At 44.6% G+C, this 21,517-nt stretch overlaps 5 protein-coding genes across 15 annotated transcripts in view; 1 reads left to right on the top strand and 4 right to left on the bottom strand.

The window, feature by feature from the left end:
• The window catches only part of LOC119222003 (synaptotagmin-2-like), a 46,655-nt gene extending 40,821 nt beyond the window's left edge, over positions 1-5,834 (bottom strand). For 3 of the 7 annotated variants that reach the window (XM_037478314.2, XM_037478321.2, XM_037478317.2), the window contains exons 1-2: positions 5,470-5,616; positions 5,305-5,368 (exon numbers count right to left, since the gene is read on the bottom strand). The gene's annotated coding sequence lies outside the window, so the exon portion shown is untranslated. The other 4 variants (XM_037478315.2, XM_037478318.2, XM_037478320.2 and 1 more) reach the window with 3 other exon arrangements.
• A 1,256-nt stretch (positions 5,835-7,090) lies between these two features.
• oard1 (O-acyl-ADP-ribose deacylase 1) lies at positions 7,091-8,668 on the bottom strand. 2 transcript variants are annotated; one of them, XM_037478394.2, is made up of 5 exons: positions 8,343-8,668; positions 8,016-8,181; positions 7,577-7,635; positions 7,363-7,475; positions 7,091-7,253 (listed from the first exon to the last, which is right to left on the bottom strand). In XM_037478394.2, the coding sequence occupies exons 1-5, from the start codon at positions 8,343-8,345 to the stop codon at positions 7,106-7,108; spliced, it is 489 nt and encodes a 162-aa protein (XP_037334291.2). In that variant the 5' UTR covers positions 8,346-8,668; the 3' UTR covers positions 7,091-7,105. The 2 variants fall into 2 exon arrangements, with proteins under 2 accessions (XP_037334291.2, XP_037334290.2); XM_037478393.2 differs by having other exon boundaries at positions 8,370-8,668.
• Positions 8,669-9,074: 406 nt separating this feature from the next.
• On the bottom strand, positions 9,075-11,051 carry guca1b (guanylate cyclase activator 1B). The gene is made up of 4 exons (XM_037478388.2): positions 10,630-11,051; positions 10,216-10,365; positions 9,979-10,093; positions 9,075-9,875 (listed from the first exon to the last, which is right to left on the bottom strand). Exons 1-4 carry the CDS (start codon positions 10,831-10,833, stop codon positions 9,751-9,753), a joined length of 594 nt encoding a protein of 197 aa, XP_037334285.1. The 5' UTR covers positions 10,834-11,051; the 3' UTR covers positions 9,075-9,750.
• Positions 11,052-11,390: 339 nt separating this feature from the next.
• LOC119222007 (serine/threonine-protein phosphatase 4 regulatory subunit 2-like) lies at positions 11,391-16,404 on the bottom strand. Of its 4 annotated transcripts, none has more exons than XM_037478324.2 (9): positions 16,278-16,404; positions 15,483-15,564; positions 15,205-15,399; positions 14,805-14,898; positions 14,614-14,651; positions 14,366-14,440; positions 14,008-14,151; positions 13,536-13,804; positions 11,392-13,100 (listed from the first exon to the last, which is right to left on the bottom strand). In XM_037478324.2, exons 1-9 carry the CDS (start codon positions 16,309-16,311, stop codon positions 12,796-12,798), a joined length of 1,236 nt encoding a protein of 411 aa, XP_037334221.2. In that variant the 5' UTR covers positions 16,312-16,404; the 3' UTR covers positions 11,392-12,795. The 4 variants fall into 4 exon arrangements, with proteins under 4 accessions (XP_037334224.2, XP_037334221.2, XP_037334223.2 ...); XM_037478326.2 differs by having other exon boundaries at positions 11,393-13,100; positions 15,205-15,375; XM_037478329.2 differs by having other exon boundaries at positions 11,393-13,100; positions 15,205-15,335; positions 16,278-16,310.
• A 26-nt stretch (positions 16,405-16,430) lies between these two features.
• LOC119222046 (eukaryotic translation initiation factor 4E type 3-like) lies at positions 16,431-20,896 on the top strand. The gene is made up of 7 exons (XM_037478386.2): positions 16,431-16,962; positions 17,669-17,741; positions 18,266-18,360; positions 18,443-18,503; positions 18,579-18,645; positions 18,746-18,901; positions 19,008-20,896. The coding sequence occupies exons 1-7, from the start codon at positions 16,820-16,822 to the stop codon at positions 19,049-19,051; spliced, it is 639 nt and encodes a 212-aa protein (XP_037334283.2). The 5' UTR covers positions 16,431-16,819; the 3' UTR covers positions 19,052-20,896.
• Positions 20,897-21,517: the final 621 nt, after the last annotated feature.

Here is a 21,517-nt window from a genome sequence, read left to right as displayed (position 1 = left end):
GAGCAGCCACGGTGATGATGAGGTTAGGTGACAGGGGTGCAAGCGCTGCGGCAGGATATAGATGTGATCACTAGCAAGGCAATATCCCCCTGGAGACAAGGGTGGGGGGGGGGGGCTTAACAGGTTCCAGGGCTCTGACGGCACCGAAATACAACGAGCTCACACACACTGAAGCCTGGATGCATTTAATCCATGACTCCAATAACACGTATTCACCTCCTGTCTGCACCTTTGTGACACACGTGTGCACGCACGCGCAAAAACCCGAAAACATGAATGCACACTGCTTTTTATGCGTGAGTTGATCGAATGGCTGAACAGGCAGATGTATGTATCCAATGCAATATGTGTTTGAAAATGAGAGAATAATAGTCATTGGCTCAGAACACTGGGAAAGTGGGAAAATCTGTGGGAAAGATAAATACTAAATAAAACAGCGTCCTGCAGGATAAAGCCACTCCCCCTCCTACTTCGTGGTCCGGTTCAGGCCGACAAGCTGAACTACACCAGATGTGTCATAGAGGAAGTGGTTTTGCTACAAATTGGATGATAAACAGAGCCGTGCCGCCAGCTCTGAGGCATTTGGCTGTGGAGCGCAGCTCGGCGGAGGCTGACTGGCTTTGAGGGCCGAGGGGAGCAGATGGGACGGGGACTCAGAGCTGGACCGAACCACAGAGTGAGCCTCCTTAGTCTGGCGTCGACATGTCACCGGTATAAAAAAAGATGCAGCTCTGCTTGTGGTGGTGCAGCAGCGGCCTGTTCTCCACGGCGCCTTTGGCTCCACCCCCCTTCACATTAATTATGCAGCTCAATGCAGCACTCCAGATCTCACCCACTGCAGCTCACCCACACCACAATGCTCTGCTGCCTTCTCCCACTCTCTCTGTCGCTGTCACTCACACGCACGCACGCACGCACGCACGCACGCACACACGCACGCACGCACACACACACCACAGTGTTGATCTCTGCTTTGCCTTCACGACTGCATTCTCCACTATGAATAGTCAGACAACGTTTAACTCACCTCGTGAAACACTGCGCTCTCTCTCAAGGACGGAAGACATGAATGTAGCAATTATTTTCTTCATTCTTCAATAGATTTTGCAAGGTTAGAGGATCTCACACCTCTGCACCGAGGGAAGAAAAAACACCTCCACGTGTAAAACACAGGTAGAAATAAGATTTTCTACACCACAGCTATCAATCAAATGTTAAGAACGTTCTCCCACCGACGTTAGGAATCGGTCATTTGGGGGCACCGGGCGCATTTGGTGTTAATAAATACATCTAATCTACAGTTACAACCACGCACACATTGTTGCTTTATCTCCTTCAAAGCCCCGGTGGTGATTTCTGTGAAAATCAGAAGCAAACACTCTGTGATGTGCCGCGGCAAACACACTTCACAGCTCAAACACCTGTCTGCCAAGGTGTAATTGACTCAACTACTCACGAACACGGCGAGAGACACAATCAGACCTTGTCACAGGAAGCAGAGAGAGAGAGAGAGAGAGAGCTATAGAGAGAGTCTCCACGCTACACAATGTGAATTGCTGAGTAGATTGGGGGGGGTGGCAGCTCTCACGTTTGAGCCGTCCGACCCCTCGGGCAGGGCAAGGGGGGGACGGGAACGTAGCAACTGTTTATGGAAGCGGAAACGAGCTTCTCTGTCGCTTCCTGGAGCTTTCACGTGATTAAGAGTCGTCCACGGCGCGTGTGTGTGTGTGTGGGTGTGGGTGTGGGTGGGTGTGGGGGGGGTGCAGCTTGCTTCACCAACAGCCGTGTAAGTCATCTCCTTTAAGTGTGAGGCTACCCCGCGTGAGTCATTCGTGGATCCCGTGCACACTGCCTGACTTTAAGCTGAATTAATGTGGTGGTGGTGGGAGGGGGGCATCACTATTTGCTATCCGAGCATCATCAACATAATGTCAAACCGCAGGCTTTCAAAGGGTGTGCTCCGTTTGTTTTTCTCCTATTGTTGCCCTTTACAATAAAAGCTCAATAAAGTGACTCTCCGTGTTTGCCTCTGGAACAAAAGCAAACTGCGAGGCAGATGTTCCTGCTGAGGAAAAACATGGCCGGGGAAAACGGGATCATTCAGCTAGTGTGGGGTGAAGCGAATGTTTTATACGCTTACATAATCTAGGGGGAGCGTGAATCGACTACTCCCTCTGTCTACGGGAGCATGTGCCGGCAGGCGCGGCTCTGCTGTTTCCAGCATGCGCATCTTCCATAAATAAATAATTCAAAGCTTTTTTTGTTTTTTTTTTAAACCCGTGCATCTTCCCGGGTGCAGAATGCACTCAACGGGGCGGGGGGGGGGGGGGGGGGGGGGCTCTCCTCGGTGGTGCAGCTCGGCTGCTGCAGGGGTCTTTTCAGTGCATGCAACCGGATGGTGAGCAGAGAACACGGCGGGGGCTGGGCACTGCAATGTACTGCAGTGTGCACGTAGCTCTGCGATGCACACCCACTCTCTCCCGCTCGTGCTCTGCCTCCGACAATCTCTCAATCTCTCGCTCGATCCACCGCCCGTTGCTCGGGTTGCATGACTTACATTCCCCATCTCCGCTGTCCTCTCCTTGCCTTTGAACGTTTCAAGGCCATTTTTTTTTTCCCCTCCTCGGCGTTCAAGCCGCCTGTAATCCAAGTGTCCAACACCGTCTCTCGTGTTCTTCATGGAAACTACCCGGCCCTCTGTCACAGACATGCACACTTAGATACAAATAATAATAATAATACATCCTGTAACCTTTTCCTGGCGATACACACACAAGATACACACCCACAAACACACACACACGTACTGTTCTTCCACATACACTTCACTATATTTATCACAAAGGGATTCTAGTAGAGCCACTGAGTGCTTTTGCAGTGTTTCACGGCACCTCTGCTCGTCCTGATCGGAGGAGTTTGAGGGATTTTTGTTAACTGCAGGATGTCACGGCGACAGCCGTTGGTGCTCCGCTATGCTGCCTACACCATCGGTTACAGGGGCTCACCAAACGCCCATGTCGCACAGGGTGTCACACACACACATACACACACAAGCCCAGCAGCTGCTCCCCAAGAAAGTCAGCAGATCTTCAAAAGAGTTACGGTACGTTGCTCATATAAATACATGAGAACAGAAAGGAGAGAAAACTGAGGTTGCTTCGGTACATTCCTGCACACGGGTCGCACTCGTCATCTTCCCTAATTAGGATTGGTTAAATCTCCTCCGTCTCTGACACAAAGAAGGATGCTGGGTAATTCTCATGAGCCGCGAGGGGTCTCGTTTCCGTTTGCCATTAAAGAGCACAGGTTCCTAATCATTGCTATCCGAATGAGTGTCTCAGTATGCCCGCTGCATCCTGCAGAGACACTTTCCTGCTCGCTTTCAAGCGTGATATGAAACAAAAGCTCCCTGTGACAGCGGGTGTCAAAGCGACGAAACGGCTGCAGCCAACACATGTTTAACATTTATCTTTCCAATGACTTAGCATGACACCACTACCTTTTAGCGCCTCCTCAATTATTTTCAAATTGATTTTCTTGGAAACATAATGACTTAAAGGCCACCGTCGGCAGCCCGAATGTACAATTCCTGCCCTTTCAATAACATCATCCTCTGGATTTTATATTACCACACAAATGGACCCACGTAATGAGGTGTCAAACCTCAATGATTTTGATGCTGCAGTCAATTTCATGCCACAGTTGGATATGCCTCTTGGAGCTTTGCATTGCAAAAGGAACTTGGAACAAAAGCACAGCAGTGACACTCCCACCTTGAGCAAATAGTGATAATACAGGTAGACAAGCACAGAAAGGACACAATGTTTTTTTCTTCTCTTTTTGCAGCCAGGAAACAGCCTGGAACTGAGTTCTCAGCACCTTTACAAAAACATAGTTCTCTTTAGGATGGACTGTTTTCTAGACAAGGAGCGCTGCATGAATAATGAAAAGTGTTTTTTTGACCGGAAAGGCAAAGGGACAGATGTGCACAGCCAACAGGCATCCTGTCGGAGCAAATAAAGACTTGAAAACGAGCGTAGCCGTCTGTCAGGTCGTTTTTAGTAGAATAGACTTCACCTTAAACTCTCCTTCGACCCTCTTTACAAAACACTGGTTCGCATCACTCGATTAAAAAGAGAAGCTCTGTCCAAGGTGCTGAAACGACTCACGCTTCCTTTCCAGGCCTCCTCCTTATCCCCCCCCCCCCCCCCAGATAATTCAGTGTTGAATAATTTAGACATGATTTAAATCCAGTAACAAGGATCCGTGAATCCAGTCGGCGCTATGATTATCCTGTACTGAGGGAGGGTGAAAGGTATTCAACTCGCTGCTTTGTGATATGAAAACGACAGTACATACTGCTCCTCATCTTATCTAACGACGCTTTGCAGCGTGCCCACACAAAATACACTAAATCCATCCATTATTTCCTCCCATTCTGCAGCAGGCCAGTGCACACAGACATTTGGTACAGAGGAAACACACACTGCCCACTGCTGGGCAGTATCATATCTTCATTCACACATGATGAAGGTCAGACCACCGAGAAAAAAAAAAGATGGTGGGATGTATTAAATACACTGAGAACGTGGTCAAAGATAGCCAATAATGCACAGTTTGAAAACATATAAATGTGCTTTGGTAATTATAAGCTGGCCCTCACTCTAAACAAACTACACTTTAATTAGTTTGAGTTTATTTTAGATGTTCAGAGCATAAATACTTCAGTACTTATTTGGTAAAATGTTGCCAGTTAACCTGGTTCGTCAAATCAGAACACCAGATAAACCAAACTAAAACTCATGTGCATGACAGTACCAAAATGGACTTCTGGTACTGCGAGCTTATCAGCGAGCACCGGATTTACAGTAAAAGGGGTGCAAAACTTTACTTTTAATTCCATCAAGGGAACACAACCAAGTTGTCAGCGGTGGTAGTGATGGCGGAGGCTGGATGCTGAGGCAGCTCTGTGTTGGGATGTAATGAGATACTGCAGCACTAGAGAACCGTGTGCACAGAAACTTGCCTGGAAGCATCAGGGAGTCCCGCACTAACCTCCCCCCTCCCTTCCCCTCTCTCTCTCCCTTCCTCTGCCTCCCCTCCGCTTTCCTTTCAAGTCTTTATAATGTACAAAATGAATAATATACAAGTAACGCGTCAATATGACTCAAAGACAGCAAAGATGATCCACAACGTACTCTGGCAAAAGACGCAAGAATTTATTTTTATTTTTACTTCAGAAGTGTAAAAAAAACCCACAAAAAAACCCCAGCATGCTTATAGTAAGAGAATATAAGCGCTTACCTTCTGTGCTGGTCGCTCTCCTCTTGTCACCGAGCTCTCCCCCTTCTCCACTGGCTCCGACACACTTTGAGATAGAGAGAAAAATAATCAATCTTCTCTTACTTTCTCTTATTTCCAGTTTCAGAACGAATAAGTCAGGAGTCGAATGCAGCCCTCTGGACACACCTTCACCCTGTCCTCCTGTAAACTCTGCCACATATGCACACACAGATACCCATTCAAATGCACCCTAGGACTGGAGTACACAAATTGATAAAGATCTGCTCAGGGGAGGGATAAAAAAAAACTACACACACACGCACACACACACTGACACACCGCAGTTTTTCTTTTTTCCCTTCCTCTTGCCCACTCGCTCTTCTGCTTTTTTCCTGCTGTCTTTGCCCGCACTGCCTCCCGATTGGCTTAGCTGCTCTTCAATAACATAAGCTCTCTCCTTTAATTGGAGGGGGGCCAGTTGTGTGATGCACCAGAAGCCCTCCCGCCCAGCTCTCCTCTAATTATTTTCTCCCACACGCCCCTCCTTCGCAAGTGCCCGTGGAGAAGGATGCTGAGCTCTGCAAAAAAAAAAAAAAAGAAGGAATGGAGGACAGAAGGGGGGAGGGGGCGTGTGGGGGGGGGTGGGGGAGAGCGTTGGCGGAAAACCAGCGTACCGCAATGGGACAAGCTCAAGCTGCATGGGAACAAAGATGGGAGAGGGGCGAGGGGGGGGCTGTTTGATGGGATGAGGGCGGATTGGGACACGCAGTCCGACCAGCCGCATCACGCTGAGGTGAGACAGCCGGTCGGATGGAGGAAGATTTTCCCAGGTCGCTCTGCTGCAGTGTGGAGTCTAATTGCCAGGCAAAGAAGGGGGATGGGGAGGGCGAGGAGGAGGAGGGGGAGGAGGAGGAAGAGGAGGAGAGGGGGTTGGTTGCAGTGATGCTGAAGTACAGTCTTCCAAGCCGACCATGGGTAGATGCATGGGCAGCCGCAGCGTGGGCTACAGCACTTAATGCCTTTTCCTCCTGAATTATCAAAGGTGCCCTAAAGGAGAGCGGGGACGGGGGGGGGGGGGGGGGGGGGGCGAGAGGGGGGGGGACACAGATGGCAAACTACTGACAGTCTCATTGCTACTGAGGTTTACGATAATTACTCACACCTGAAGTGCAGGTCGTCATATCCTTAAATAGAGCCCCCTCCAGACTGATTATCCCGATTGTGCATTATCAGCTCTCTGCTTCCCATTTCAGTGAAAAGCTTCCCCCTCCAAAGGGGAAAATGGATGTGGGATTGACTTTTGTGGTGTCAGATTCCCCCCCCGTAACCCCGTTTCTTTGACTCTCATATGGTATCTTTTTCGATGAGTGCCAGCTGGACAATACCACGATGCAGATCAATAACTGAACAAACAATACCTCAACCATCTACAGAGGCTACAACGAGCACTCTGGAAGTAATAGGATACCCTGAGAGAAATGCAGATAGACTGTTTGCTCAACGAAGAGCAAATAAAGACACGCCCGACATTTTAGGCCCATCGTCCCGGTGCTTAAACACCACGTGACGAGGCGGGACAGGTGAACAAATCCGAGCATCACCGGAAGTGAGGGACAGATTTAGATCAGCGTGCTTCCTCCTCTTTTCACTGAAAACCGGCAATTACGGAATATCAGTAGAAACGTGTTCATGAGAGTTTGCCTGATATTTACGTGAGAACATTTATTTTGATTGAAATGAACAGGATTGCCGTGGATAACACAGAAAAGTGTATACTTGTAAATACAACGATCTTCCCCCCCCCCCCCCCCCCGCCCATCAATCATCTGCGCCTGTTTTCCTTCATCGCTGTGGTCTCTGCTTTCTCCGGGAGGCTGTAGACCGTGATGGAGATGTCTGTGGTTTTGAAGACCTCTTCCAGTATCTCTGACACTCTACTCCACTGCAGTCGATCCAGGCCACAACCAATACTGTCAGGAAGAGAGCGCCCAACACAACTCTGGTCACATCTGCGGTGCATTCAACGAGCTAATTGGTATTTCTGTCTTGAAATGTGTTTTAAGTAGACGTGACACACACCGAGGCATTGATATTCGCGTTACTCCGTTCTCCAGACAGTGGGACTTCATATCCTCAAGGCTCTGTGTCAAGCTGTCATAGGTGGGCTTTTGCCTGGCCTTTTTCTTTGTTATCTGCGTTGTAATTACAGGAAAGCATCAATAATATCTACTCCAATATTCACGCACAGAGATATGGTGTAGGAATCAATTCTAATTAACGGCTACATCGTTACCAGATAGTAGACAAAACGTCCGTCTCTTTTTAACACGGCACAATTTCCTGTCAGCTTTTCTGTTTGGAGATAGAGAAAATAGTATTCACATCAAATTAGACAATATAAACAATACAAATATAGTTTTAGTTTTTACATAAATCAAATCAATGCTTTGCAGGGGGGAAACAAAACAACAGTTTTCCAAAGAAATACAAATATTTGGATAGAATATGTGCACATGAAAAACATTTTTAATGATGGCAGGGGTGGGGAGATAAAAGCATCAAACGTTGATACAGAATATATAAAACATGTGACATTATGCAACTAGGTTATTTATTAGAAATGCACTTAAAAACAAAAAAGGCATGTGTTTCTGTGTTGGAATCAATGAGACCAAAATAAGACCCTTTCAGTGCTGATGAATATTTAATTAAGAAAAAGGGAGCCGACTCACTCTGTTCCTTTAACTCCTCCACCCCTTTGAACTTCTCCTTGAACATCACCGCTATGCCTGCCCCCATGCGGCAGTCCTCGCTGATGCAGTGGGCCAAAGCCTGGTCCTCGGGGCAGGAGAACAGGTCCCCGCTGACGTACCTCAGTCTCCGGCGGTCTTCTGGAGCCTGGCCGGGAGGGGGCGCCATTGCGCCGCGCGCGACGACCACCAAGCACAACACGGAAACGAGAAATACAAACACTGGCGTCAGCCGACGTTCTATGTACGAATAACACGACATTCTTGTTAGGGGGGCGCCTAAAACCGAGACAGAAAACATCCACCCACCATCCACCTTCAAAGTGTCAGCGTTACCTCGACGTTGTCAGTGTTGACTGGTTTCTCAAGTTCAGACGACATTGACAACAGTGACGGGCGCACTTGGGCGGTTGGTTGATTTGCTGTCTTGAGCACACATTAAAACCACTGGTGGAAGACTTGACAGCTTGCTTATCATGCGACGGTGAAGTGTCTCCGATGGCTTACAAACCGTAGTTTGCGGTGGGGGGGCGTTTTAATGCCAAATGAAGGTACTTTTGTCTGGCTCATTCATAGCTCAGTGGACTTGTCACGAAGCAGCGCCGGGTAGCTGTCTATCATCTCGCGAGAGAACGCGAGACCACGTGCGTGGCCGAGCCTTCATGAATAAATCAGGTTTACGTGTGCTATCGTGTATAAACGGCCATTTCAACACTGCACCTTTACCACCTTTGTACGAAACTTATTCATAATTTTTTGTCACAATCGTGAACTTGCCTTTACATATCTGGATTTATGTCAATAAGTTGTGGTTTCCAAATGTATCTTGTCTGACTTAAATCATATTATTCTCAATTTCTAAAATTAGTGCGTTGTTTCCACCAAACAAGACAGGCGATGTAAACACACAGGAATGTGTTTTTTGTCCCGCACAACATTATGGTTTTATTTATTTGTCTTTACACATGTGCATTCCATTAAATTAAGTACAGTACAACAATCACGGTGCAGATATTTCACAATTATAACACTGCAGGGAGCATTTTCCAAAAGAGGTTCCTACTATTTGAAAAAGAAATAAAACAAATGTGATGCTTACTGTAATAAATACATGCGTGCCTGCCAGAATCCTTTAGATGCACTTTTCTTTATCTAAAAATATTTTAGCTTTTTTGTAAATTACATCTGCACTATACCCGTAATGCTTTTTACTATTGTAGTCAGACATTTTTGGAATTCTGATGTAGAAATGACCGCAGAGGATTCAAATGCAACAAAGACGGAATGAGGAAAATGCCAAATCAGATCGAATCATTCAAAATTAGAAAAAAACACTTCTCTGTGGTGGTGTAGGGGCTCAGTAATGTTTATTAAATTCATATTATACCCATTTTATGAGACAAAACTAAATACAGTAAACATGTTATCTCTGCGGCATCCAAAGAAAAACAGACATAGTAACAGACCAACGAAACCATAGATTTCAGTAAATGATCCAAACTACTTTTGCACAAGTGCTGACTTTAAACTTATTAAATTAAACTAAAAACTAAATGGTTGCACAAAAGACCTCCTTCTTAAACACAAATGACTGCATACAGAACAATGCCAGCACGGCTGTGGTGACGTCTTTAATACACAGCTTGTAATACATAGAGAAGTAGCAACACGACTGGTCCCACATTGAATGACTCGTGATACTTCGACAGGCCACTCGTCAGAAGTCCGAGCTGCGACTCCGCTCGTTCATCCAGTCCCCGGGGTTGACGTCCATCTGCAGCATCTTCATCACCCACTTGTCCCTCCGTGCTCCATCGATGAACTCGTCCAACGAGAGCTCCCCTAAGGGACAGGGCACATATGTACCTTTGTTTTTTTTCCCGCTTTTTCGTTTGTGTTGAATCACCCATGAAGACTGTCCAGAAAACAGAGGCCAAACACTCACCGTCTCCATTTTCATCAACCAACTCAAATATTCGGTCAACCACTTGGTCCGGGGTCAGCAGATGGCATTCTTCATTCAGGTCTCCGTGGCAGGCTTTCTTCAGTCGATAAATAGACTGAGAGTGACAGAAAAGTAGGTTACAACCGCTCCTGCTCTGACGGCGTTTCATTACACCGCAGTGATTTTATAAGTTCTTCAAATGGTTTCACATGGTTACTGTCTGACAGTGGATGTTACCTCCACGATTTCAAGTAGCTCTGTTTTATCGATGCATCCGCTTCCGTCCTTATCGTACATTTTGAATGTCCATTTCAGTTTATGTTCCAGTTTACCCCTCAGGACTAAGTTCAAGGCTGCCACGTACTCCAGGAAATCGATGGTGTTGTCCTGTGTACACCAAAAGAGAGGATCTATGAAGCAACACTTATGTATAGCCAAAATTATTAGATGTAATAATACTACTACATAAAACGAAAAAAAATATATGGAGAGTTGCAACAGTTCAAATAGTTGACCATCAGAATCTTTACCATTTCACGTGTGGCATCAACGTAACTTTCCAATCAACAGGCTCTCCCCCCCGGCTCTTATATGAGATCGAGGCGATTGCGCGAGGCTCATAGATCCACGCCGGCTGGAGTTGGTACTCACCCCGTTCTTGTCAAAGGCTCGAAACATGTTTTCAATGTAATCCGCGGCCTCCTTGTTATCGGCAACGCCGAAGAAGCCCTTGAACTCGTGCATGAAGAGAGTTCCACTCGGGCACTCCACGACAAATTTTTTGTACCATTCCTGCAGCTCCGCCACGTCGATTTCCTTGTCTGGGTCACTCTCCTCGCTCAGGCGCTGACCCATTGTGGAAATCCTTCCTTGGGCTCTCTAGGAAAGTAGATTCTCTCTCACATCACACGTGTCTGTTGGACCAAGCATCCCTCCACGTTACACATGTCAGCCCCCGGTTTATCCAGCCGATCGCTGCATCGACCCTTTGCACCAATTGACAAAGATCAGATTGGTCACAACGGGCATGAATGTCCATATGAAGTGAACCCGTTTTTGGGCTCTCTATTGTGGCAAATCCCACCTGAGGCTCAGGATGAGCCACAGCCTGTTATGGATCACATGATGTGGGATTAGATATGGACACTTGTCTAAACCAATTAGTTAACAAATAGATCCTGAGAGGATTTCCTTGTGGCACTGCTGCTACCTTTCCAAGGAAGGACATCTGTTAGCTTTGAGAAAAACACCCACACACTCATCGTAGGTTTCAAGTACCCCTATGGTATAATTGCTATATGAATATTTTTGTGCATGGTGTGACCTATTGTAGCACGAATAAATCAGGATATCTCACCCACTGCTGTTATTTTTCATTATTTATTAATCTTTCTCCTCCGAGGTACCAAGAGGGATGTAAGTGAAATACTGCATTGCTGATGTAGTCCCTTCAGTGGTTTTGGGAGTTTCTGAGCGGTCTGATGATTCACACGGGCCAAGCGCTCACTTATCCCCGACCGCCGTGACCTTCAGAAACCATGTTATTTAACGGCTCCCCCCTGATTACTGTTTACCCGCCCGCTGCAGTCTGACTGCAGCCTGTAATAAATGTGGTGTAGCTGAATCCGCTAATGATGAACATTACAATTTAGGCATCGAGAGGGGAAATTTGGGATACGGGTGGAAACATCTAGCAGGGTTTTTGGCCTTAATTGAGTATTGGGCAGTGCGTGTTTTCAACAGAATAAGAGTCACACAACTGTAGCCGTTGTTTACAGGCAACGGCTTGTTCCGGTGCAATACCTTTGTGTGCTGACAACAGGGATAGTCATAATCATAGCTTAAAAGTGTCAAGGCCACCTGGGGTATCACTGGAGGTTATCACCACGATTATGAGATCTGCACCTAGCGTTCTTGTACCGGAGACATTTTAAATACCAGGTTGTAAAATCTGGTGGAAGAATCCACCCATACTTGAGTGTGACCTCATAGCTCTACACATACAAAAGGGAAAAGCACATCCCCTTAACATTAACTGAGAATATTACACATTTGTAGCATTTATTGCCTTCCACAAATACCATGACACAAGTTCAAGCATTCCATGTCCAGCTATCATCAGGTCAGTGGACATGTATTACAAGTCTACAAAAACTGATTTACAGATGCTTACTGTAAAAATCCAAGCTATCAAAAAGGGACATTTGTACAACTAAGGTATGACATACAGAAAGTGTAAAGGTATCTTGTGTTCTTGACATATTTTGATGCAGAAATGGCTTCCCATAAGCCAAACTAAGATGAATATCTTACCAAAACGGGGACTACTGGCCCTAACGTGTGTTAACTTGGGCTTAATAAAAGCAAAATAAAGCAAAGCTGTGACATATTCCACGTCCTTCATGGGATAAACGCACATGTGCAATATAATGTCAGTAAGAAATACATTTTAAGCTGTATCATTGAACAAGCAAACAGAAGTGTCTCACATTCTTATGTATCTTTTAAGAATGCATGCAAAATGACTTAAGAATAATGAAGTTATTGGATATTTCCGTTACAAAGGTTAAATTATAATGTTCATATAAAAATATGCGGGGTGGGTTTAAAAAAACAGTCAACAGTGAAAGAATCTCCTTAGTCTTTAAATCATTTCCTTCCAGTTTAGACCAGGCGGTGTGTGACCTTGAGTGAGGAATTTCAAGGTTCACTCCTGGTCCTGACGTCCAGAGGTTCACAGTGCTACAGATATTCCCATTATATGGTATCATACAGTGTAAAAAAGGAGAAGAAGAAGAAGAAGAAGAAGAAGAAGAGTCAGTTTGCTGACTGGCCTTCAGGACAGTCGTGTTCCCCAGGCTCTATGGCAATCTCTGCACTGTTCAAACTGTCAGTGTCGCCCTCTGCTGTCAAGTCATGTGCACTAGCAGAAGGTGGGGCCTGCTTGTCGCCGGGTAGACCTTCTCCCTCTCTGCTGCGGGAGCTCTTCTCATTCCCCTGCTCAAAGCTCGTACCCGTCTCTGATGGAGCACGCGGTTCGTCCTCATCCGCAGTGTGGACGTTCCCCGTCTCAGACAAGTCCTCATCCCTTCCAGATGCTTCTGTCCGTGTGCAACTAAGCTCTGAGGACCAGAGTGGACAACATTAGGGCTGCAAATACCGTTATTTTCATTATCAATACATCTGTTGAAGAAAATGGGGAGAAATCTCCATTGGAAATTCCCAATGCGACTTCTTCAAATGTTTGTTTTGTTCTACCATCAGTCAAAAATCTAAATATCACAATCAAATGGAGATCAAACGGAAGCTCATAATAACGTAATAAGCACTGCACTTCTATGACAGTCAAAATTGACGGCCCCAGAACTTGATTTTGTCTCTTCTTAATCCATGGGCCTTTGTCCCCGATGAAACGACTACAGGGCGACTACATTACCCACAATGCTACCTGGCTGCAAAAACAACCGTGTTGTGTTGTGTTCTGCCTGCAAGGACGACCTCACATAGCTGCAGTGTACACTTAAGTGAAGGCTGAGTGAAGACGAGTTTACTCTTACCATGATCCTCTGCAGCAGGACGTGTGTCACAAGAGGCTCCACCTTTGTAACGTTCACCACAAGAGTCTTCGGAGGTCTGCGGTGTCTCTGGCCCTTTTGCGCAGGACGACTCATTCTCTTTACTTTCCGTTTCGTCCTCTTCTTTATCATCAAACTTGAGCCTCTTAACCTCGTGCTCGCCAGTCTCATAATCCTCCTCTTCTTCCGCCGGGTGTTTGTTCTTAATCCCGCTGTTTGGTGTAATTTCACCCTCTGCTGACGGGGAATGACTGCAGACATAAAAAACAACAACAGAAAAACAGTTCATTGAATGGTTTAAGGGCGGAAAAAAGCTCATATATATCCATTTTAAATAAGGATTATGCTGCTTATGATACATATTATTAGTGCCCCTTCATTTAAAATAACAATATATTGAGGAGATACACTCAGTATAACACACACACACACACACCAGGCATATTTCAATTACCTGATACGGTGCTCCTCCACCTCCTCTGTGATTGGCTCTTTACTAACAGCACAGTCAGGGAGCCCGTTTGTGGAGAGGGAAGACGTCAACGACGACCTCGGTCGGTTGAGCGGTTTTGGTGTGTCCGGTCCGTTTACATTTTGTCTGCAAAAAAAAAAAAAAGGGGGAAAAAAGGATTTCTTTTACAAGTCATATTACAACATGGAGAATCAGCCCAACTTCTAAAACCCAACGGACAGGCAAGAGATCACTGCCTTTGCTGTACCCTGGTTGGATTTTGGATAATTTGACTTTACACTAATTGAACTTTCCACTAGGTGGTGTATGAGGCTATTTTAGATTTGTGGAAGGCTCCCACCTGTCTGAATATAGAGAAGAGTTACCAGGGAACATCACTCCATTCATTCTGTTTACACTGGATGCCCCATTTTTCCTTCGAAAGAAGTAGAAAGGCACAAAACATCTGGCTGTTAATTGTAACTTTGAACGTGTGTCTGAATGAACGAATTCAAGGGAGCTGTCAATGTGCATCAGAAGCAGCTGAGCAGAAACACTGCAGCCAGCAGAGCAAGAGGGAACAAAAAGCTTGACAGGTGTTGTACTTACTCTGATGTGGGGCACACACAGCTGACCACCATTACATTCTGCAATACATAAGCAATTATATATATATATATATTACAATTCAATTTAAAGCCACGGAAAGTGTATTTTAATACAAAGCTCATCCATTTTGTTTATCTAGAGTGAAAACATTTTAGTGATGTCATGCAGTCAACAAGGCGTGCAATGCTCACCTTCTCTAAACCCATGAGAAACTTATCTATTCCTGTATAGTTGCGCTTGGGGTCCGTGAGGAGTTCACATAGACGCTGGATGGTGAATGGGATTCTGGAAAAATCATCAAGAAATTGATTTAGGATTAGCCACACGGAGACATCAAACACCTGCCAAACCTGACAACCCTAGGGCTGAATGAGGGGGGAAACATCCCTCATCACAGCTGGTCACTGACATCATTACGTAGGATTTCTTTGTCAATATGCTTCTTAATTTATTATGTGTTAAAATCCCAAATTTTGATCCGTATTTTTTTATGTCCTTGACTTATTTTGCAACGCAGACGTCCAGAAGAGATTTCTGGATGTTTTTGGCCGAGCTGGAGGCTTTCTGTGTCTTATTATCAGCGTCACTCACCCATTGTAGCCATCCACTATTTTCAAGATCCTCGCCTTCATCTCTTCAAAGGGGACATAGTCCACGTTGGGATTGTGACGCGCTCTCTGTTCTGGTGTAGATGCGTGGAAATCGTCCATGACTTTTTCCAACTTAAACACAAAGTATGTTTTGAACTGTGACCACGAGATCCTGGAAGATATCGGAAATGCAAGTCTGCACGTCACACAAACGAGAGATTCAAAAGTCTGTGCGATTTGTACTGAGCTTAAACGAGGTGTTTTGTGTGAGCTACTCACATCGGCTGGCCGGTCTTTGCAACATGACACAAGAACTGCTCTAGTTCAGGGCAGGTCTCTTTCTTGCCGGTCTTCTCGAAATCTGTGAATTCCCAAAAGAAACACACATACACACATACACACACACACACACACAAAAGATTAGTTAATTGGTAATAACATGAATCCAAAAAACACACCAATCTGACCCGGCCAGTCCCTGCATTGACCTTAACCCGAAGTTGAAAGTTGTCGAATCAACACACAAGCACTTGATAATGTGATAATAATCTGGAAATCAGTGTGGACAAACCTTAAATCTTGTTTTGTTTTCTGTCTAACGTTACTTTTCAAAATGTTGCTAGAATTCCACAATCAAATAGAAATCTTCAGAATATAAAAGTAAAAAGGTTAAACACGGCATCGTAAAGTTGTAAGACATACATTTCATTTAACTAACTGCCAAAGTTCTTGTAAAAGTTCACAAATGAACGTGCTACTATGATGCTATCCTGCTAGTGTTAGCTGTTTACATAATCTCCAACTGTCAGAAGGGAAATAAACGGGTCAAATATGAAGAACATCTTTCTCTGAGAGAATGATAACGGTGGTTCGAACCATCGATCCCATGCAGACCAGATCCATGTGTGATTCTGTTTTTTAAACAGCTTCGTCTTTTTTAGTAAGCTAACGTTAAGTTACAGCAACACACGAAACGTACTAAGCAAACATTTGAGATGTATTTTACGTGGGCATCATAGCCGATGTCAAAAATCATCCATTATAAACGAATCGCTACTTAAAATAACTTTAAACCTTGAAACGCCTCCGATAACGCGTCGACGTCCATAGCTGTGTCCAGTCACAGGCAGGAAATACAGGCTCGCTAGTTAGCATGTAGCAACCCGACAAAGCTAGTGGAAATAGAGCCTCGCACTGCGCATGTCTGAAATGACGTATTGACGTTTGCGGAAGATGCCTTCCAGTTCAACCTGGAAGATCAACAAAGCACCCCGATGCGCTGGTGGCGACGGAACGGGCAGCCATAGTTGAAATCCTTCATGTATTTATAGCGCAACTGGTTGTGTTTCGAGTTGAACCATGTGCCGACTTCAGTGACAGAAACTTCCGGATGGCTCTAACGTTACAGGTCGCAGGCGGTCAGCGGGCGTCATCGTTTGCTGTTGTTGTGACGGGCACAAACCGGGTGGAAGCGACCAATGAGTCGGCAGCTGGTTAATTTTACCCAACGAACCTATATATAAGTATAACGGCCCTGGCAACAAACGAACAAAAATCTGCACAAGAGACCTGGTCGCTTTTTTATTCGTAGTCATCGGAGGTTTGCGAGGTTAACGATGGCGGTTCCAGTAGCCGCATTACAAGTGAACGCATCGTCCGGCCCGAGTCTGCTGGAGCACACCATCCACATGAGCATTCCAGGTGACAACGAAAACAACACCCTGCCTTTGCATTCTCCCTGGACCTTCTGGCTTGATAGGTAAGACGCTTCCTTTTCCTTTTGTTCATCCCTCCCAGTGTAAAATTATTACATTGTTTATTTAGTGTTCAAAGGTGAACTCTTTGTGGCTGGCCGTTTTCCCGAGAACAAAGAAGGGAGATGAGGAATTCATCAGGCCTGCTTTGTGTGGGCCTCCGCAGATCAGAAAGCATGATGGATGTTTATAACAACGGCGCTGTGTAACCCCGATGAATTCATCTCATAATATATTAAATTCACTTCCCTTGCCATGGTTCAGTGACGCAGTTTTTATTTGTTGGTTGGGTTTACACTCTTATAGCTCGCTTCTGGCTCAAATGTTATGTGGCTTTATTCAAAGTTCCCGATTTAAAATTCAAACGCTTTGATCCAGCGTTTTTGTTTTTCAAAATGCATGTTAAGCAATCACAGCAACAGAGTTGAACACAGGTGACGTCGAGTTACACAAGCCTGATCATCCAAATCAGAGGGTGCTGTGTTTAAATGGGGTCAGTGTTGTTTACTGGCTTATTAGTCATCTGATCAGACCCCCACCTCCCAAAGCCCAACATAACCTGTCTGCTCAGAGGGCAGCTCGCTCCGTACTGAAAGATCATGTTATGTTCTAGGACCTGAGGTCTTTAAGTGCTTGTCATTTAGAAAGCAGCAGATATACATAGGTCAATTAAAGTCCTTAAATTGAATGTATGTGCCTTTTTTTTGTCAGATCTCTACCAGGAGCAACAGCAGCTGAGTGTGAGTCAAACCTGAAGAAAATCTACACCGTGGACACCGTCCAGGTAAGACGCTTCACAGTGTTGAGCACTCTACTAGGCACAGTCTTATAATGTGCCGCACTGGAGGAGTGCTGGATGTACTAGAAAGTAAAGTTTCCTTACCCTCTACTATGATATGCTGTTTTTGTTCTCTACCTAACTGCGAAACAGCAGCCAAACTTAAATTGAGACACCTGTCGGGGTATGTAAAGACATCTGCCAATCGACAAGATGTAACAAGTGAATTAGAGAGGATCTAAATAATTAGCATGGCGGGTCCTTGTGTTCATTACAGGACATTAAAAAGCTCAAAAAACACCTAAACCCTAGCCACAGCTGTGTTGGATGAGAACCCATGACTGACTGACTGAGTGTGTGTGTGCGCGTGTGTGTGTGTGTGTGCGTGTGTGTTTAAGAGCAATGAGGAAAAGACCTTTGCCAGTGATCTTCTACCTAATAACATGTTGAATATTAACAAGCCCAACTGTGCTGACAAAATGTTCCACTACAATAACCCACTTCCTCTCTTCACCATGGCACTGGAATAGAACTTTTGGAGAGTTTACAACAACATACCCGGCGTCTCCAGCTTGCCATTGAGATGCAGCTATCATCTGATGAGAGGAGAAAGAAAACCACTCTGGTAGGTTTGCATGCAAGATAAATACATGCTTGTGTTTATGGTATTTAAAGCTGTTTAAAATGTGTGGAATGTTGTTTTGCAGGGAAGAAGATAGCAATGCTAAAGGTGGTGTTTGGAAGATGAAAGTACCCAAAGAATGCACAGTGGGTGACATAATCAATACATTCATTTACCATTTGCTTATTTACTATTTAACAAGTTTTCCTTCCTATCACCAGTCTGCCGTATGGAAGGAGTTGCTATTGGCCACCATTGGAGAGCAGTTCAGTGACTTTTGTGCCTCAGGTAAATTTTCTCGCTGCAGTTACGTGTAAATTCAGTTTTTTCTGCAGAATACTGCAAATCCAAATTGCATTCATCCGATCGTGTGGGTGTGCTCCTGCAGATGACGAAGTCGTCGGCGTCAGCGTCAGCGTGAGGGAGAGAGAAGACGTGTTTCAGGTCTGGAACGGAAACGCTTCTTGTGCCACCGAGTCAAACGTCTTGGGGCGGATCAACGAGCTCCTCCCACAAACGCCGTTCAAAGCGGTGTTTTACAAACGTGAGTATTTTTCATTGGAATGTTAATGACCGTAACGGTTTTTCATCAAACGCTTGTCCATTACGCTTCACAATGGGACTCGTTATTCTCTTCTGGTTTATTTCAGCACACGAGGAGCATCACGCCTTCGAGGGAGGTCGACGGCATTAGCGCATTTTTGCACGGCGGGACGCTCTTGTTACATGTTTTATCGGCGCTGAACATGTTCAACAATATTTGGTGACGTTTTGAGTTCGTAGTTACTCACTACGTTATCTTTGTTACCTCAAAATGTGGCCTGTTATCATTTTCAAACGATGGAGTTTACCATCTTGAGAGCACTGCTATAGTTCATTTATAATAATCAAAAGTTTTAGTCTACTGCGAAAACATTTCAGTTTGTGGCAGTGTTTGTATGTTTTTTTATACTTCAACGTTTTTTCCTCAACCAAAACAACCGATCGTGTACATGTAGATGCTAGCTTTTTTTTAGATGTATTATAGCATGTGGTACCATTTCCTGAGCACAGACACATCCATGTCTTTTGATTAAATCTCATTTTGGGATCAAAGAGGAAGGTTAGTTCTAAATAACAGGCCGTTACCATAACAATACAATACAAGGCTTTTCTAGTGGGCTGTCTTCTATGTTGTGTTACAGCCAAAATGTTGTTGCTTAAAAAAATATTTTAGTATGCTGTAATGATTATATATGAGACTTGCACTTTTTTTTAAAATACTTAGCGGATTGTGACAGGAAAGAATATTTCCAGCACACAAATCAACAAGAGTAAATGCTGAGAAATATATGCAATCATTTCTATTCGGTAGAATTTGCAGTGTTGTCATTTTTTTTCCAAGTATCTACCCCAAATCAAGCACGTGTGTGTGTGTGTGTGTGTGTGTGTGTGTGTGTGTGTGTGTGTGTGTGTGTGTGTGTGTGTGTGTGTGTGTGTGTGTGTGTGTGTGTGTGTGTGTGTGTGTGTGTGTGTGTGTGTGTGTGTGTGTGTGTGTGTGTGTGTGTGTGTGTGTGTGTGTGTGTGTGTGTGTGTGAGTGTGTGAGAGAGTGAGAAACTGTGATAACAGAGACCAAATCCCCTTTGGTTTCGTGTCGCCTTTTCCGGTGAAGTGAAAAGCTGTTTGTTTCTCTTTTTCTGGCAGTGATCTGAGATGTGTAAGTGACAAATTGTATGTGATATGTTTTTTTTAATGCATTCATCTGATCTGTGTTAAAATAGAATTATGGAAGCCTGCCCTTTTCTCGGATCGGTCCCTGTAAATAATGAACAAACACGTATGTAAATCTGTCCTGGAGAGAGTTTCCAGAAACGGGGGGGAGGCGATGTGGTTTTCTGAATGTCACTTTCCTTGAGGAATTGCTCGGGGGCCTTTCTCAGTGGATTTCTTTACAGATCGGGGGTTGTGATGCAACCATTGAAGCAGGGTCAAATTGGAAACAACTTAATCTGAAATCTGGTTTACTATTGCTGCGCCAGAGAATTTTTAAATTTAGAAAGTTGAACCACTTTACATCAGAGGCATGTTACCCCTTTGTTTGTGTTTGACAGGGTGTAGCAGACAGACTATTATGTAAGAGCCGAGCCGAGCAGTTGAGGTCATTCGTATTTAGCTAAGGGGTCTGCATCGAAACCCACAGAAAGAATACTGCTGTAATTCTTCGATCAAATCCAATGTTCACGTGTTTATGATGCTGTTGTCGTTGCTTTGATTCACCACTCACGAATATTCACAAGGGGGATGTCAGACCACTGATTTTCCCTTTTATTCTGCTGTAGTCATGCAATATGAGCAAATACTGTAGGATAAGGGAGTACTGTACCCTTGTTTAGCAGTCACTTCAGATCTCAGACTTTGTCACTGAATGTTGATCTTGGATGGTGCCTTGCGTTTATCAGCAGTTTAGAATGTTGCCTGTATTCAGCATGTTGAAACTGTATAAAGTCATGTCTCTGTTAGTCTTACACGTGTTTTGAAAAATAAAGATGGCTAAACCGATATATGTTACTGTTTGGAATACTAACTTAATGTGGGATGAGAATAGTAGTATTGTACTGGCTGAAAATCTGCATTTTTTTTTTACCAGTTTTTTAGGAAACAATTGTCAGGTCTGGTAATTTTTCATTTCCTCCAGGGAGTTTTGTATTGAATCAAATATAAGTTAATTAGAAAAATACCATCTCAGGGGATTTTTCTATGCAGCAGAAATTGCACAAATGTTAATTAATGAACTAGAAATAGGAAGCAACCATTTAATGGCGGCCAGAAGGAAAATGTCTCCCTCTCGTGGTTCTACCACAGACATAAGAAAAAGTTACAAGAAGGCTGCATTTGAAGCCTCAGAACGTGCAAAGACCTGAAAATGTAATCTGCTTGGGAAGGCAATTATGCCCTTGACAATGACTGCAAACGCACATCGTTTTATAATTATTAAAGATGTGCAGTTAATGCACCGTGTAGCTTGCACTCTGATCAGCCTGCCTTCTATACTAAATCCATCTCGGTATGGATGAAACCGAGATGATGGGTGATACAGGGAGACTGTTATGCGCGTCTGTCTTGGCGTTAGACTGAGTGTGTAAATATATATATTTTTTCATTTTATAATGAAGCGTCTAT

The sequence above is a fragment of the Pungitius pungitius genome, chromosome 1 (genome assembly GCF_949316345.1).
Source record: "Pungitius pungitius chromosome 1, fPunPun2.1, whole genome shotgun sequence".
NCBI lineage: Eukaryota > Metazoa > Chordata > Actinopteri > Perciformes > Gasterosteidae > Pungitius > Pungitius pungitius.
The sequence above is the reverse complement of the archived record's forward strand: the minus strand, read 5'-3'. Positions and strand labels throughout refer to the sequence as shown.